Source organism: Trachemys scripta, chromosome 7, assembly GCF_013100865.1.
Source record: "Trachemys scripta elegans isolate TJP31775 chromosome 7, CAS_Tse_1.0, whole genome shotgun sequence".
In the NCBI taxonomy this organism is placed as follows: domain Eukaryota; kingdom Metazoa; phylum Chordata; order Testudines; family Emydidae; genus Trachemys; species Trachemys scripta.
This window is the reverse complement of record NC_048304.1, coordinates 67572804-67592473: the sequence shown is the minus strand read 5'-3', so window position 1 is coordinate 67592473 and position 19670 is coordinate 67572804. Positions and strand designations below refer to the sequence as shown.

The window sequence follows — 19670 nt, the reverse complement described above, 5'->3', positions numbered from 1 at the left end:
TCAAAATTATTTGGAAAATGCTATTGCTTTGAAACAATGACAGTGGCAAACAAACTATCACATCATATCTCCTTTGACATGGTAAGTGGTAAATGAGAGCATGAACAGGATTACTGCACGTTCCCTGAATTCCTTACTTAGCATGGTGGGAGATGAGCAAGTTCAAGCAGCTCCCTTGGCTAATGTGTTTTTCCTCACTCTTTTAACAGCCTCTTTATTTGAAGAAATAACCAATGCCCATTAAAGGCATTGTCAGTATCTAATTAATTTCACAGATACATCTGTACAGGTTGTTGATGTGCTCTGTCTATTGAACAAAGTCTTTGTTGTTATCGCTAATGAAACACAGGCAGTGATTTTAGCTAGAGTTCCTACCCACTTTAATTTAGGGGAACCATTAGAAAAGCCCTCCATCACTTCAATTACTAGTGACTACTTCCCTTTCTTCCCACTGTGAAATTTAGTGAAACTTGAGAGCCCAAGTGTATGAGAATGTTGAAAAAATAAAAAAAATGATAGTCATAGATGAAGAATTTATTCCTTTTATGATTTCCACCTTAACTGAGGTAACTTATTGAGGAGGTAATTGAGGAGATTCATATTTTCATCCAAGTGAATTAATTACAGGTATTTTTTAAAGAGGTGTCAGGATAAAAATCATATTAAAATTCTCATAGGTGTTACCACTAATATTAGAGCAGGGGTTCTCAAACTGGGGGTCGGGACCCCTCAGTGGGTCACGAGGTTATTACATGGGGGCGTCATGAGCTGTCAGCCCCCAGCCCAGACCCCACTTTGCCTCCAGCATTTATAATGGTGTTAAATATATTAAGAAGTGTTTTTAATTTATAAGGGGGGGATCACACTCAGAGGCGAAAGGGGTCACCAAAACAAAATTCTGAGAACCACTGCATTAGAGTATTAATAAAGAATTCTAAAAAACAAACGCACTTTCTACCATTTATGCCTTTTTTTTTTTTTTTTTTACTTTTTGCATTTCACTTAGATTTGAAAATGAAGCTAGATTGGTAAATTCACTTTCCATTCAGAGTCCTGTCACTTTCTGGTTTTCAAGCAAGAATGTGATGTTAGCCAATTGTTTGGGTTTCCATCACTTCAGACAGCCCTTTAAATAACTATCAAAGTAACAACCATTTCTATCAGTAACACCTTGTAAACCATGTCCCCTCCCACCAACCTCACCCTCTCGTTCTCTCTCTTTTTTAAAAACAGACACAAAACTTAATTTGGACCTGAAACTATAGTTGTCTTTTAAATGGAAAATCCTGATGCTCAAAGGGCCTGATCCAAAGCTTACTAAAGTCAGCAGAAAGACCCCCCAATGACTTTAATGAGTTTTGGATCAGGCCCTATATAAAGTGCACCTCGCAGTGTCACCACACAGTTATCAGGCTGACAATCAAATTGGTAAAGACAAGAGATATGGCCACAGCTGAATGATTTTAATCCAATGCCATCATAAAGGAGTTGGTTTCACCAAAGACAAGTGACAGAGGGAACCTTCCTATCACACTAGATGGGCACAAACAGGGTTGTATATTCAGGATCAATTATTTGCTTTGTACAGTAGCCTTCATGTAAAGAGATGATACTGTTATGAAAGTCAGTAAACCAAACAGTAAGTTACTAATTTATTAACTGCAAATAGTAAATATTCAGCAAAGTTTCTCCAGAAGCATTTTAAAACCCTAGGATAGGCAGGGCAAGCTGTATTTCAACAGGTTTTGGCCACCTGAGGTGAACCCTAGCAAGCCGCTCAAATTTAATCTCAAACAGCTAGCACATGTAAAATTAAAACTTGCCCTATCTACACTAGGGTTTTAAAATGTGTTAGCTAATACCTTGTATTTAAAAAAAATCACCTTGTATCCTAGCGTAGACAGGACAACAGAATAATATTTTAAACACAATTCTAATACATATACACACATTCACACAAATACATACACGTAAATTGTATGCTATTAATATCATTGTTATTTATTATTAGAATTGCAGTAATACCTAGAGGCCCCAGTCAAGAATCATTGTGCTAGGCACCGCACACAGAAATAATTAAAAGCTGGTCTTTGCCCTAAAGAGCTTGCAGTCTAAGTGTACATAAAGAATATACACTTAAAAGAAGACATAAGAAGGAATCTTCCAATTGTTCTTTGCAGAAATGAAGTCTCTAATCCCTATGTGCACCATTAAGACAGATCGCCAAATTATCTTGTCCAGAATGTAAACACCACTCTTTTACATTCTTTATTTAAAAGACAGTATCTAGCAATTATAAATCATAAGATGTGGTGAACAGTGTCTCAAGACTTCAATGCTAGAATCTGGATACTTATCATTTGGCTTTTGCTTCTGCACTTCCGACCACAACATGCATTCAAGACCTTCTTCCATCTCTTCCTAAGACAACATGCTGACCCCAGATATTAATAGTGGTCTCATTTACAGAGCAACATGTTGAGCAAAGGCAAGATTGCACAGAACATTTTGGGGAATCATTTCCTAACAATCACATCACAACCTTTTCTGTACAAAGTTTTCAAGTACAAGTGGCCACTTTTACCACAGTTTTAAGCAAACAACCTCTAGGCACCGCAATGCTTTCCCTAAGTCTTACTACTTGATCAAGGATTTATCATACAGAACCCAACAGATTTTGGATTATGAACTTTTCTTTAATCTGTTTCCTTCTGATGGTGCAGTCCACCACCTTCCCACATGATAACACCACAACATCAGCACTACCCTTGCAGAATCAGGAGAAGCATAGGTTGCCTTATTGGACATATTCCTTTAAATTAAGCATTCACCATCTGTTAGTCCTGTTCAGTCCCTTATACATATTTCAGTTTCATCACAAAAAGATGGACATTCTTTGAAAGTCAGCAGATGCCTCCTCTTAGCAATGCCGCATTTGTGTTGATTTTTCCCATGTTTCAAGCCCAAGCTAGGTGTGGAAAGGACCCAAACTCTCAGAACAGAAGTGTACATAATATAGAAAGGGTTGTTTTCACACAAAAAATGGCCTCTGTTCCACTGCTTCTACTTTTAAAATTACTGGACTTGGAAAGTGTTTAAAGCAGCTATCTTCACTGTTAGTCAAAACTGCCAGAGATAGTGATGGAGGCAGGCTCTCCAGTTGCTTCAGAAATGATTCCATCAACACTCTGGAACTGGATGACATCTGACCTTAACAAACCATGCACAGGGCAGGACCCTAAGCACACACAAAAAATTTAGCTGCAAATTATCTCCAACAAGCCACAGACACCTCCCTACAAAATACCTCAGTTACTGGCTATATTTCAAATGGAAAAAAACACCACTACGCTACCTACCTTTAAACAATATCGAAAGTGCTATTTTGGAGCCATGGCTTAGACGTAAAATAATAATGATAATTAAGAAATAAAGTGCCTAAAACCTAACTGAATTACTGGTTAATTTGAACGTCAGTTTAATTTTATCACAACCTCCAGAACCAAATCATTTGTATTAAAAAATAGCTGTATCCCTTTATTTCTATCAATTTTGATTGCTCTAAGCAGACATTATTATAATTCAATCACTGGCTATAAGAAAGCTGCCATTTAATTAATATGGAAGGCCAAAATTCAAAATGAGATAGAAGATAAAAAGAACCAAAGGAAGACTCATGGTAACATATGAGACTACAGCAGCCAGCTGTGTGGTTTCAGACATTGTTATTGACAGTGTAATCATAAATATGCGCTGTACCATCTGTAATATGCACCGTGGCACTTATACAGAGTCAAACTCATCACAAGCAGCAGTAACATGTAGCTCCCACACACTTTGAAGAAAGCTGTGCCCATTTAAAGCTGGGCTTAATAAGGTCCATGTAGAACAAGGTCAACCACTTAATTCAATAAATGCGGTAAGCATAGACTTGATCAAAATAAGAGGAAGATACTGTAATAATAATAATAATTTGTACTTACACAGCACCATTCCCCCAGGATCTTTAAGTACTCTACAAATATTAATTAAAACTCAACTACCTTGTGTGATAAGTATGTGTTGTTATACATATTAGCACAGATTGAGAAACTATAGTGTATGTCACTTGCCCACAGCCACATAGTGCGAAATTTACCCTATGCTGAGGGCCAACCACAGGATTATATGCTAAATCCCACTTAAACTCTCACAGGAGGGCTAATTTGGGACTTAAGTGATGGACAGGTCTCATGTTGGTGCTCTGCTCAGGGATGGATTTTCATTAATCAACAATAGTGTTGCGAACAAAATTCATGAGTTTATTATCCAGTCTTGCACTAACTACCGCACCACACTGTGATTACTGAAATATTAAATGAGTTATTTAAGAGCCAACGGAGATCTCAGTGCTCCATAAAACACAGATGACAATTCCTGCCACAAGGAGCTTACAATCTAACCACATTTCATGTTAAACCAAAAGCATGTCTTTTTTCAAATTGAAGTCTTTATTTTATTGAACTGTTTGGCTTGCATGCAACTGACTGCACACCCAGTTACTTTACTATTAGTGAAAATATTGCATAAATAATTAGAGCACATAATTGCCTCTAACCTTTAAAAGACAACATTTTGTATTTATGAAAAACCCAAGCAGAGAGGGATTTTCAGGTTCTGTGTGCTCAGAACCACACAACCCGAAGCCAATGCTAAAACCATCCAAATATATACCTTTTAACACAAGAAACTTTCAGCCTTGCTTTCTGCTTCCCTTTGCCCTATGTTTGACCTGAAATATTACTGTCAGGGCCCTCTTGGCCTAGTTGTTTCAATTCTTCACCAACCCAGCTTAAGCTTTCAAAAAACAGTTGGACTATACATGAGGAATGGGACAAACCTGTAATCTTGTCCCTGAGTTCCTTTGAAATTCATGTGCATGTATAATCACTGATAATTCAGATGAAAATTATCTTGAATGTTATGATTCAACATCTTAACAGATAAAAACACAAGATGGGGTATTAGTTGGCGTATGCTACAGACCACCAAATGACACTACGGAACAGGATGACTGCTTCCTTATGCACCTACATGGTGTAGGGCAAAAATAAGCTGTATGATCATGAGGGATTTGACATAGGCTGAAGGTCTCATGCTGCCAGTATTAAAACATCCTTGGAATTCCTAAACATTATAGATGACAATCTTCTAACTCAAAAGTGTTGCAGCCAACATGGATGAATTCTTTATTAGAGCTTGTCTAAAAGAGGAACAGATCACAGAACTAATAAATAAAGGTAGCTTACGTACAAGAGATCATGACTTGATCACATTTATAATGTGCAAGCATATATATATATATATATATATATATATATATATATATACTTGGTCCCAAATCTGAAAACAATTGAGCCAAATCAGCTGGAAGGAAGAATTTAATCAGAAAAATGTGAATGATAATTGGGAATCATTTAAGAAAGCTTTATTATATCCCCAAAAACCCACGATCCTGGAAGAAGGCTGTACAAGTTAAAAAATCAACCTGGTTTAGAGGGGAAGCGAAGGCAACTTTAAGCAATAAAATATATAACAAATAGAAGAATAGGGAAGTTGACAGCACTGAATACAAATCAGAAGTTAAGAATTGTAGAAAATTTATAAGGGAAGCCAAGGGACACAAGGAGAAATCTATGACCAGGATAGTTAAGGAATGAGAAGGAGTTTTTTAAACATATGAGGAACAAAAAGAACCATGACAATGGTATTGGTCCATTAGTAGACGTATGTGGTAGAATTATCAGTAATAATGCAGAAAAGGCTAAGTGTTCAATAAATATTTTTGTCATGTATTTGGGGGAAAACATGATATAGTCTCATTATAGTGATAACACTCTTTCTATTCCACTAGTATCTCTGGAGGTTGTTAAACAGAAGCTATTAAAGTTAGACTTTTTAAAATCAGCAGGTGAATATGACTTGCATTCAAGAGTTTTAAAAGAGCTGGTTGAAGAGCTCGCCGGACCATTAAGGTTAATTTTCAATAAGTCTTGGAGCACTGGGAAAGTTCCAGAAGACTGGAAGAAAGCTAATGCCTCCTCAACCCAGTTTGACTTTGTATCCTTGAGGGGAGATTTAATGGTTGCTGTTGGTCCTCTATTTTTTAAAAGGCAAAATAGAATAAAATAAAATAATATTAATAAAAAAAAAATACCCAAAACCAAAAAACAACCCAGTAAATCCCCACTCTATATTTAATTTCTGTTTTATAGGTTCACTGCAGAACAATCATGGAAATGTACAGTTTCAGCAAGGACTGCAAGGCAGTTGCAAATAAGCTACATCTGCCCTACCATCTGACATATAATTTAGAGTGGCTAGATTAGGGTCCAATTTAGAGCTGAAATGAATGCACATTCTGAAGTGATGATACAAATACCCAACAGACCTCAGAGGCTGCTGCGTGCCATTATGTTAAATTTCACCACTACAAGAAGATATGCCACAGAATTGATGATTCCAATGGGACATCACAGCATTGGACAACTCTGATTTAGGATTTACCTCATAGTGCCAGTCAAAGTAAAGCTTTTTTTTTTTCAAGACAGTATTCCAGGAGAAAGAGAGAGAAGCGTGGTGTTCAACTGGACATGCCCACTTGTGAACATAACTGGAGGGCATGCATTAGTACAGGCAGTGATCTATTGCGGGTACATGGAATACCCAAAGAATATAGTATTGGTTTTATAAACATTATATGTATCAGTATGGGCTAGGGATTTTATTCTAACCCCATGGAGGAGTTACAGGAGTTTCCTAGAGGAACAAAAATCAGTGGGGGGTAATACAAATTCCTAGGCCAGTAACCTCAACGCTTCAGGGGAAACTGCATATACTAGTGTAACCTGGTTTAAAAGACCTGACACACAAAGAAAGGAGAACTGTGTAAAGTGACCAGCCTGACATAGAGAGGGAGGTCACTCTCACTCAGTATAAGAACTGACATGCTGAGACCAACAGGGACAGACTTTGAACCCTGCCAGGGTCTCCAGGTGGGAGAGGGATGTCTGCCTGGTAAGCTAAGGCCTGCACGTAAACTATGTATGGTTTTTAAGATAAGTTTTCTCTGTAATGCTTATATTCTGAATAAATAATAGTTGCTTTGAAAAGCATTGGAAAACCCTGGTCACTGCCCCTGAGAGAACAGGACAGGAGAGGCTGAATTGCTAAGGTGATCAGACTTGCTAAGGTGATCACTGTGAATGGAATTGTAGACTAACTCCCTGGTCTACAGGGAGAGTGTTGCAGGACTCTGCCTGAGAAAGGTGATAGCTAGAGGCCTAAGACTTAAGTGGGATGCCCTCAGAGAGGCCACAAAAGGGTCAGAGGTGTAATTAACTCAGGAACTGTGACATAAGTCAGTCAGGTATTTCAAGACCTAACAATCTTAGAATCTAAATCTAAGCTTTGACAGGATACATTATTTACACTATGATACATGATGGACTGGTTCACTGGATGACAGCCATACAGGATTATTGCTGATTGCTTTTTTTATCCCTCTTAGCTACTCATATGGTCTCCATTATTGTACTATTTGAGAGCCTCACAATATTTAATGTATTTATCCTCAACACCCCTAGGAGATAGGGCGGTGCTATTATCTTCATTTTACAGATGAGGAACTGAGGCACAGAAAAACTAGGTGACTTTCTCAAGGTCACACAACAAGTCTGTAGTGGAACAGGGAATTGAACTCAAGTGTCCAAGTCCCATATTAGTGCCCTAAACATTGGACCATTCTGTCTTTCCCTAGCTCTACTGACTAGTCCCTGTGGGTCCCAATAAGAGCGTGTTACTATGCAGACTTCCCATCTGATTTCATCTTGGATGATGAAAAGAGGACAGTAGTTTATTTAAAGTCCAAACAGCAGGAGCCCAACTATTATTTTTAGAATCAAAGGGGTTTTCTAGTAAGAAATATGTTTTCGTCAATCTAATGTAATTAAGTATTTGATCCAAATCATTTCATAAGCTAAGTTAGAAAAGAAGCAGCCTATTCACAGATATCACTCAAATCAGTGATAGGAGAATAAGGGGCATTGCTTGTAGTAAATGATGTGTATCTTCCCTATACCTTCCATTCATTAAACAGAAATAAACCAAAACAAAAACAAAAGGAAAACCCCAAAACCCAAACCTGAAAATAGAGTGCCAAACACAGTGGCATAAAGTGGAGGCATAAAGTGGCAATTCAACTTAGTGTACAGTGTTATTATGATTTAATAATAAAAGTTTCCTACATTTTGGCTATAAACAGAGCAGCTGTAGAAATTATTTTTGGTTTGTGATGTTAAAAATAAAGAAAAACAGAAACATATGGGATGCAGTTCCAATGTTTGATGTTGCCTACATGAATCCTCCCAATCTCTCATTGACCTGAAGCAATACCACTGCTCTTTTCCCAGCTAACTGGGAACTCGAGTTTCAAATGCTGCATGCTTTGGTCTCTCCTCAGACAATCCTTGGGGCTCACTTTTCCACTCAAATGTTATAATTCTTTTATGAATTTCTCCTGACTGATGACATTAGAGTGCAGTGAAGGTTCTCATTTCCCTGATTAACCCCATAATATTAACACCTTCATGCAACATCCAATCTACTCTAATCTATACAGATTTTTCTAATGCAACCATCAGCATGGAACCTAAAAGAAAAAAAACCTTCAATAAAACATTTGCAGCCCAGAGAAAAAGCAGTGTTCTTTAAATATTCCATGGGAAAAAAATCTGATGAGTGATGCACAGCAGTGTTGTTTTAATTAATGTAAGTACAGTTTGCCTCCTTAGGGTGGGGCTTAAGGCTTGATGTCTCAGGGGGCCAATTACACGCTTCTTTGCTAAACCTGAACTCAGGTTGGGAAATGGAAAAGTCACATCACCATGTACTGGGTAGTTAGCAATGCTTAAAATTTAACTTATTTAATATGTGCTGGTATCTCTAGTTCCAATCGGTGAAGAAACCACTTTAGCTATCCTTCGTTACAGAATCATAAAAGTGTAGGACTGGAAGGGACCTCAATAGGTGATCTAGTCCAGCCCCCAGCGCTCAAGGCGGGACTACGTAATAACTAGACCATTCCTGACAGGTGTTTGTCTAACCTGTTCTTAAAAACCCCCAATGATGGAGATTCCGCAATCTGCTATGCAATTTTTTCCTGTGCTTAACTACCCTGATAACTATTAAACCCATTGCTTAACTACCCTGATAACAATTTAAACCCATTGATTCTTGTCCTATCCTCAGAGGTTAAAGAGAACAATTTTTTACCCTCCTCCTTGTGACAACCTTTTATAGGTACTTGAAAACTGTTATCATGTCCTCCCTCAATCTTTTCTTCTCCAGACTAAACAAATCCAAGTTTTTCAATCTTCCCTCATAGGTCATGTTTTCTAGACCTTTAATCATTGTTGTTGCTCTCTTCTGGACTTTCTCCAATTTGTCCACATCTTTCCTGAAATGTGGCGCCCAGAACTGGACACAATACTCCAGTTGAGGCCTTATCAGTGTGGAGTACAGCTGAATTACTTCTCGTGTCTTGCTTACAACAGCTCCTGCTTATAAATCACAGTATGATGTTTGCTTTTTTTGCAACACACTTAAACTGCTGACTAATATTTAGCTTATGATCCACTATGACTCCCAAATCCCTTTCCACAGTACTCCCTCCTAGGCAGCCATTGCCCATTTTGTATATGTGCAATTGATTGTTCCTTCTTAAGTGTAGCACTTCGCATTTGTCTTGATTGAAGTTAATCCTATTTACTTCAGACCTATTTACTATTTTCTCCAATTTGTCCCGATCATTTTGAATTTTAATCCTATCCTCGAAAGCACTTGCAACCCCTCCCAGCTTGGTATCATCCACAAACTTTGTAAGTGTACTTTCTCTGCTATTATCTACATCATTTATGAAGATATTGAACAGAACTGGATCCAGGACTGATCTCTGTGGGAACCCACTCAATATACCCTTCCAGGTTGACTGTGAACCACTGATAACTACTCTCTGGGAATGGTTTTACAACCAGTTATACACCCACCTTATAGTAGCTCCATCTAGGTTGCATTTCCCTAGTTTGTTTATGAGAAGATCATGCAAGACAGTATCAAAAGCCTTACTAAAGTGAAGATATACCACACCCACAAGGCTTGTTACCCTGTCAAAGAAAGCTGTTGGGTTGGTTTGACATGATTTGTTCTTGACAAATCCATGTTGACTGTTACTTATCATCTTGATTGCTTGCTTATTTGCTCCATTATCTTTCCAGGGACTGAAGTTAAGCTGACTGGTCTGTAATTCCCTGGGTTGTCTTTATTCCCCTTTATATTTTCCCTCTTCCAGTCCTCTGGAATCTCTCCACCCTTCCAAGAATTTTCAAAGATAAATGCTAATGGCTCAGATATTTCCTGAGTCAGCTCCTTGAATATTCTAGGATTTCATCAAAGACAGCTAACTTGTCTAAATAATTTTTAACTTGTTCTTTCCCTATTTTAGCCTCAGATCCTACTTCATATTCCCGAGTGTTCACTATGTTAGACGTCTGATCTCTACTAACCTTTTTGGTTAAAACTGAAACAAGAAAGGCATTTACCACTTCCGCAATTTCCATATTTTATAGTATTGTCTTTACCCGCTCATTGAGTAATGGGCCTAGCTTGTCCTTGGTCTTCCTCTTGCTTCTAATGTATTTGTAGAATGTGTTCTTGTTACCCTTTATGTCTCTAGTTAGTTTAATCTCATTTGGTGCCTTGTCCTTTCTAATTTTATCCCTATATGCTTTTGTTCTTTGTAATTTGACCTAGTTTCCACTTTTTGTAGGACTCTTCTTTGAGGTTCAGATAATTGAAGATCTCCTGGTTAAGCCAGGGTGATCTCTTGCCATTTTTCCTATTTTTCCTATGCAGTGGGATAGTTTGATTTTGCGTCCTTAATAATGTCTCTTTGAAAAACTGCCAACTCTCTCAAACTGTTTTTCCCTTAGACTTGCTTCCCATGGGATCTTTCCTACCAACTCCCTGAAGGTGCTCAAGTCTGCCTTCTTGAAATCCATTATCTTTATTCTGCTATCTTCTCTCCTACCAGCTGTTAGAATCATGAACTCTACCATCTCATGATCACTTTCACCCAAGCTGCCTTCCACTTGCAAAGTCTCAACCAGTTCCTCCCGATTTGTCATGGTAATAAGCATTTCAGTTAAAAGATTTCTCACTGTAATGAATTTGTATATGCATCTACTCTTGCAATAGCAGGCTTGTGTGACTCACCTATGAGAGAGTGTGGGTTTCATGGAGCTCATAGAGTTCATGGGGGGTTGCATGGGTAGCTTCCCAGGAGGATCGTTTTGCCGGCTTTTCTGGTGACGAAGGAGCAAGAGCCGTCCCAACTCCTCACACCACGACGAAAGCAGCGCTGTGCAAACAGAACAAAATGAAGGTGTAGAACTTAATGAAGAGTCCAGCTGTGTTGAGATGCAGGATATTTTAACCACATTAGTCACTAACTGAATGGACATACACCAGTTCTGAAAACTTTCCCCATGAGCCACTACCATCATATGAAGAATATGTTGCTACACTAAAAGGGGAAAAACTATGGGAAGAAACAGAGATCATTGGTAGATAAGAAGGGAGGGGAGTAAGAGAAATCAAGATTTCTTTCTACAGTCTCCCACAACCCGTTCCACCTCTAATGTTAATAGGCAACGGATGATAGCTTTAGTTCTGCTAGTTTGGATTTAGTTTATTATAGATAAGCTCCACAATCTGCACAATCAGCATTTCTTAATATAGCCAGTCTTATATATGATTTATTGTGATGGCTGTTCTTTGCCTTCTTGCATAACTAAAATAGTATCATTCCGTACGATTGACAATACTGCAATTTCTTTGTATGAAATTTTATTGCAGAAGACACAGATTACAAAAGAAAAAATCAGGCGTTGGATTTAATTTGCAACATTATATTACCTACCCCAACTGTGAATGAGCTTACAAAATAGAGTAGCCATGATATTCAAATTTGGGTGCTTAAAGTTAGACACTGGATCCATATTTGGGGCCTAATTCAGCAAAACACCTAAACATATGCCAAACTTTAAGTATGTGAATATTCCTTTGGTCAATGGGACTACTCATATATTCACAGATCAGCACATGCTTACACAATTTGATAAATTGGGGCCTTAGGCACCTAAATAAGAGGCCTGATTTTCAGAGGCACTAAAATTCTGGCCTATGTTACAAAAGCACACAAATTCTGATAAACAGAGCCTCTAGAAATGACAGTGAGCACAATCTAGGCTCCATTGATTGCAGTGAAGCAGGATTTTATCCAGTACGTCTTCATAGAAAAGTGATTAAACCAAGGAGCTGCCCTTTTAAATTCCAATGTGATAACTAACTGTTGTGAAATGTAATTAAAGATCTTTTGCGCTAAGTGGTGGGTGAAGAATTCCAATAAGATACAGCTCAGACCAACTGCAAAATTTTGTGGTTGATACAAACAACTTTGTCAAACAGAAGGGTCTATTTTGTTCTTCCTTAAAAGAAGGTTTTGCAAATCTTCATGCCGATAAAAAATGGTCTTGAATGTCAATTAAAAGGTTTTAAAATATAGATGTTTCCCTACAAACAACAATTTGTTGTGTACCCAAACAACAATTTGTTCTAGTGGGCAAGAACCAGAAAGCCAGTCTAAAATAAACATGTGGTATAAATAGTCAAAAGTAGATGAGGTTTAAAACATTATGTCAGGTTTACCAATGTAAGTGACACAGGTGAGGAGATATCCAATACATGGATGTTTATTTTCACTTGTATGCTTTTTGTAATGGTGTGATACCATAATTACCCATCATTTAAAAGGGACCTCACCTTCTTCTTCCATTATACACTCAAAAGTGGTGTAATTGATAATTATCAGAACCAGTTTTAAAGGATGTAATTGGAAAGTTACACTGTGAAAAGTGTAAGATTTTCAGATTTTGACAGGAACACAGAAGAATATGTCTCTATATAAAAACACTAGAAATTAAAAAAAAAATCAACTGGCCATACCAGAGAAATATTTAATAAAACCAATTCTATTAAAGAAAAGTAAACACACATTGGGGTATTGAGGATGTAGTAATTTCTTTGTATTTACCACATGCAAGGTCAATAATGGTGCTTTGGGAGGTACTTTAGAGTCCTTCTATGACAAGAAGGGGATACTGCTTCTTTATATAACTAAATATGGTTGCTCTGAAATTGTTAGCATCACATCTAGCCTACAGAAAGCATTCCCACTGAGCTCCGTGCCTAAATGTTCTAGCAACGAGTGTCATTCTAAGCTGCTTCTCTATTAGCCAAGGAATCTGTCAACAAGCATTTGATCAAATTATACTCACCTTTTATCCCTGGCATGTCATTACTTATGTGCCAGTGACAAAGGGTCTTTCCTCTCCACCCCCTTTTCAAGCCGCCTGCAGATAAAAATCACTGCCTAACATAGTTTCCTCATGCACACTGTGGCTACTTGAGTTCTGAGAAAAATGAACAAAGTGTTCTGCCGAGCTGTAAATGCAGCCATGTCAGAATAATAGCGGATGCTGAGCACTTCCACAGCTGAGTGTAATTACTATGGTGTCGAATGGAAACCGTCCATCTTAAACGTGGCTTTGATGTGAGGAGGGAGCTGTTCCTAGTGCACACATATAAGTGCTTGACAAATAAAGATAAAAAGCAGCTGCCTAATGGATTTGAGGACATGAATCTGCAAACAAAGCCAGTACCTGCTTTGAAAAAACAGAGTTAACTCCTGGCCAAATAATTTGCAATGGAAATGAGATAACATCGCATTGAGTAGGTAGGGAAGGTTAGATATTAATGAGTTATTATTATTACTAATATCAAATGCACACATTTGTAAAGGTGAAATGTAAATGTCAGAGAATGGCCAGGCTTTTGAGATAAGGGAGACAGTTACATGCTACAAATTATCAGGAGATGACTTACATTTTTGGAAAGTAAGAATCTGAAGGTATAAAACATAACAAATGTACTCATCCCCATCTCACTGCTCATTACTGAGAGGTTTAACCTTTCCTCTCCTGGGACTTTTCCCAGTCATGTACCATGTATAATAATAATTTGTGTTTGTGCACTGAATGAAAAGAGACCGGTTCAGAACTGTCTCAAAAAATGTCAAATCCACCATTATCTCCATCAAAGCGGGGAGGTGGGAGAGAGAAAACCCCTCTGGGTATGCCTACACTGCAATGTAAGCCCTGGGTAATTGGAATTTGAGGTAGCTGATCCTGGGTTTGTTAAGCTACGACTTGAGCATCTACATTCATTTGTAACCCTAGATTAGGAACTGCAGAACCCTTGGGTCCCAGCCTGAGGCTGCAGGATCTACATTGCATTATGCAGGCCTGAGTCCAACCACCCGTATCCCAGACTCCCTAGCACTCTCCCAAAACGTGGTCACTCTAGCCTTGTGTTTGTGATGCAGTATGGGAAAACTTTACTGTCCAGAGGATAAAAAATCAGCCAGTGGGGTTCTTTTGGTGGACCTCCAGATCATGAGTCCAGTGGAGTTGTGTCAACACTGCAAAGCAGTTGGTCTTGAACTCTGGGTCCCGGCTTGACTCAGGTTCGGACCCTCCAACACCATGGGGTCCTTGGACCTGGGGTCCAAGCCTGAGGTTAGTGCAATGTTTGTGTAGACTGAAGAGGGGTTAGGCTTGAGCCCAAGTTCAAATCCTGGGCTTACACTGCCGTGTAGACATTCCCTCAGTGATTTTGCCATTGTCTGTCTGAAATGTTGCAACTTCTCCCATACCCCCCTCTTATATTGGTTTGCACTTAGTGTAGTGAGATGAAATGCGCCACACAAGCATCTGGTACAGCTGGATTCTGAAGAACATTACTTCCTTTGCCTATTCAAGTAAGATGAAAATGAATTTACAGATTACACTATTCATCTTTAGTGTACTTAGTTTCAGCTTTTTGTGCTGACAGTATTAGGCACATCTCAACTCATTTAAACTCAAAGCACGAGAAATTCAGCATCACTCTAATGAACAGATAAAGAAGGAAGCACAAAGGACAGCTACAGATGGTGCCAACAGTCAGTCTCTCCCTCTCAGAGAATAGCCAAGCAGCTGCTTTTTCTCTCCCCACACCCTCTAATCCCTCCTCCTTGTAATACAGGAGCACAGATTTTGCAGATGGACCATCCACACTACCTCTCACAGCCTCTTTCTGCTGCAGTTTAATGATTGATTTAAATTGTGTTCCTATGCTGCATTGCTACAATGCCCCTTCAATATAATAATGTAGCTTGCTTGTTAAAATAAAAAGTCAACGTTTGCAAGGGTAGAACAGGAATTCTTTATACCTCCATATCCCCATCCCAAACCCAAATATAAAGGATATTCTGGTTAAAATACTAAAATTGACATTTTCCCACAATACTCAGTTACATGGGCTTTGCCAGGTCACACCAAAGCAGCATATACAGGCAACCAAATAATGGGCTGACAATTTTAGTGTATTCCCCATTTATTTTTCTTAAAGGGACATTCTCACAGTTGATTGGCACAAAATTTGACCTACTTCTCTTTTGTAAAACCCATGTAATTCTTCATGTGATTATTTTATTTTAAGGATTTCAGTATTTTTAGTAAAACAAATTAATGCTAGCTTGCTAAATTGGATGACAGGAGCAAACCAACACCAAAACCTATAGCAACAGGCCTGTATGTTTGTGAAATGGAGAAAAATGGAATCAGTAAAAACAAAAAACAAAACAAAAAAAAACAAAACAAAAAAAAGGGGAGGGGGGGGAAGAGCGATTTCATTTACAAGCAGCCAAGGAGTTGTTGAAAAAGTGAGAAAAATATATTTGAAAGTTAGGAAAGGTACTTTCAATGGTGTCAGCTCCTGCCATCTAGCTCTGTTGTCTTACTTTCATTCTTCCAGGGGGATTTACAAATATAGTGCCACATGATGTGTTCACATGTGCATACCTGAAGACAGAGTTTAACGCATATCCTCTCAATATTAAAATCACGTCCTATTACATCCATTTGATAGCCTTTTGCATATTTAAGATCCAGTATTGCCAAACCCTCATATTTAAATGAATTAAGCCTCAAAAAATCATGAAGAATGGTTTAAAAACATTATATATATGGTGTTCTTTTAATTTCCTTCTGACTTTTAAGAGACACTTGAATAACATCTCTCTGCAGCCATGTGGGCTACAAACTTACTAAAACACAGAGATGTTTGTATAATCACTTGAGTCTAGAGTCTGGGGCTTTAAAGAAAAACACTCGATATCTCAAGACTTGCGATAAAAAAAAATCATGAGAGTTGGCAACATACCTTAATATTGCTCCTATCTTGTTAGGCCCCCTTTATACTGATATGTTATCCACACAGTGCAACATTGTTTCCACCAAACATACTCCGGTGTATTTGATCAATGTATTGCATAATTATAAGTGTATCAATCATTGTCTTGAAATTAAAAACATGTTTTTCAAAAGTATTTTAATAAAATACTGATAACTATGATCTTAGAAAGTGCTATGCATGTTCATGTGGACCCAGGATGTAGCACAGTCATTGCAAGTGCCTATATATGTGTTGACATGACCAAAAAAGGGAATCCATTCTGAAAGACGGGTCACTAGGTGGTGCAGGAGAAATGGGAAAAGGAAGCAGCCTGTTTGGAAAGAACAGAGAAACTATTTGAGGAATGAGAACAGGAAGGGTTCATGGTTAAAATGTATGCTTCTGCATCAGTGCTCAAAGGTTGAAAGACTAGTACAATTTAATTAGTAAAATGAGTTTAGTGGTCCTGGCTCAGCCCAGAGCGATCACCTGTTACACAGACAAGAGATGCTCGGGACTGAAGAATGCATCGCTACCTGCCCTGAGGGCAGCCTTGGTTTAGGTCATTAACACAGAACAAATAAACAATGCTTCGGCTAATTAAAGATCCATAGTCTCCAGAAAAGCCAGACTTTTAAGAATGTAAAAGTAATTAATCCAAGATGGGGAAACCATGGATGAAACCCAGAATGCATATTCAGTTTTTAACACCTTGCTGCAAATGATCCGACTGTACTTCACATCATTCAAAACCCCAAAATAAAATGATGATGCATTTCAAAATATATAATCATGGTACTGAATAATGAATTCTGCCCATTATAATCCTTTTATGGGGGAGAGGTGTTGAGGGAGAAAAGAAGAGATCCTAAACAATCAATGCTATTTGATAGATTCACTAATGCATTTCATTAGCTTTATACATACAACCATCAATAGCTACAATCCTGGAACTGATTTAACTCCACGTATTGCAAAGTGCTGTAGTAAGCATCTACAATGAATGAATGAGCCAGTGGACTCCCTAGAAAGCAAAATACAGAGAAGCACTGTGCTAATCTATTTACCTATTATGATACCCTAGTATTAGTTACAGCTTATCACCTCAGTAAATCACCTCCTCTTGTTAGGGAACGTGCTTAAAGGTGCAGCAAACTGTTATTTATAGGCAGACACTATATTTACAGCTACAAAGGCAGGTGAGGAAGGGACAAGACAACTGCTCAGTAATTTCAATGCCTTCTGCTTCCCAGGAGACTGCTGTAGGAGCACAATAGGATTACTGTTTTCTTGCTGCAGTTAAGCTGCAGCAGATAGTTCAATAGGCAGCTTGGCAGACTCATATTTCTTACTCAGTGCAATGAAAATTGTGAAGAAATATCTGTTGAGCACCATCCCCCAGTTTTTGTTTTGTTTTTGAATCTCAGCAAGAAATGCAATAAGGTGCTAGGGCTTTTGTGGCAGATGCAGCGCCTTTCACAGATCTATACCAATAAATTACATGTAGTTTTTAAAGGCAAATTCACATTTTCTTTATGCAGAATTTTTTAGACCTTTTAGGTGGTGCTGTATCTTCTGCTGTACAGGCAGAGTCTGCAACACTCTTTTTGACAAATCATCCTGGCAGATAATTTGTGGCATTGGGGGAGAGAGAATATTGTGCTGGCTATTTATTTATTTCATTTCTATCCTCACAAGGGACAAATAGGATGCAGAAGATACAGTCACATATCTATCTATATGAATGCTAGATAGATTTCAAATCAATATTTAACTGTCACATAGATTGAAGTCTTCAGTCATGATTTTGGAATACAGCAAAATTGAGTGTTCTCTCTCTTACTTAAAAGGGTGGCAGGTTTTGGGGAGCTGGAGAAGAGAGGGGCAACTCTGTGGCCCCAAACTACTCAATTAATTAATTAAAGACCTCTTCTTCCTGCTCACCACTACGGTCTGAAAATCACTTTCACTCACTTAACAAACCTGGCTAGGTTCAAACCAGGGACTCCAAGGTGAGAAGCTGTGTTTCCCATTATCAATACTCGGAGCTAGCAAAGTACCACAAAAGCATCTTCTGAGAAGCATTTTTGTTTATGCTAACAGGTGTTAGGAAAGGTGTTTAGGTGCTTATTGTCTAGCATATGGGAAATCTATGCTCTGTCATATTACTTTACACAGCTATTCAAAACAAAGATTTTGCATTTGAGCAAAGTTAAGTTTGAATTCTTTCTTGTTTTCTGTTTTTTCAGAATAATAATTTTACTTGAAATCTATAACATTTTAGTTATGGAATAAACAGCTCCTTACAAAGATCAGTAAACTAAGCCACCCAACAAAGACTAAATTTTAAAGATGGAGAAACTACAGCATAGACAAGAGGGGAATTCCTCAAGGTCACATTGTTAGTGGCAGAATCAAGATGAGAACCCAGGAGTCCAGATTCCTAGGAGACCACACTCCCTTCTCTCAGTGGAAGGAAAAACCACATTAACCACATCAAGGTTAGTTTTCTAGCCCCATATTTTCAGTACTGGCCCTGGAACATGTTCATACAACAACCATAAATCATCTGTACACGCTTTCAAAAAGGGAGAAAAAAATATGAAAACCATGCAGCCAAAATGTATTGCACAAATGTATTTCCTAACTTAACATCATGCTGCCAGATTCCCGGAGAAGACCCACAAGCTATTTTAAGAACTTTTGCTCTTGGGTTTTGCTTAAGGCTCAACTTAACTTGAATTTTACACTTTTACCTTGTGTGTAAAAAAAAAAAAAAAGTTTTATTATTTGATAGCTACAGAAAATATTTTTGAGCAGAGAAGAAGGATAAGATCATTTGGTCCTAGCCAATTTTACTGAAACTGTTAAAAAAAAAAATCAGTCTTGAAATCTGTCAGCTGTGGAGGTGGTTTTTTTGTGACATGGACACCTGACTGCTTGAACTGAGACCATCCACCCAGCTCACTGTGGACACCTGATTTGACCACATCCCAGTTTCCCCCTTGTCTTTCATATGAATATAATTGCAGAAGACTATTTAGCCTGCAAGAGATTTGAAGTTAATCATAATCCTAATGATGCAAGGTAGCTAGAATGATGCAGAACATGTGTAAGGGATATATAGAACAGATATGCCTTGATTGATTAATAACTACTGATTCCTTATGGCCCTTAAAAATTAGAAAAGCTATTCACCTCTGTTTATTCCTAAAACAAGATCCATCTAGGAAGAGAAG

The 19670-nt window shown here is 38.1% G+C and overlaps 1 protein-coding gene across 15 annotated transcripts in view; it reads right to left on the bottom strand.

Moving 5' to 3' along the window:
- ZMIZ1 (zinc finger MIZ-type containing 1) overlaps nt 1-19670 on the bottom strand; it is a 491983-nt gene that overhangs the window by 52424 nt on the left and 419889 nt on the right. For all 15 annotated transcript variants that reach the window (XM_034775977.1, XM_034775973.1, XM_034775967.1 and 12 more), the window contains one exon: nt 11311-11455. In XM_034775977.1, the coding sequence (XP_034631868.1) occupies nt 11311-11455 (145 nt within the window). The remainder of the gene's footprint in view (nt 1-11310; nt 11456-19670) is intronic.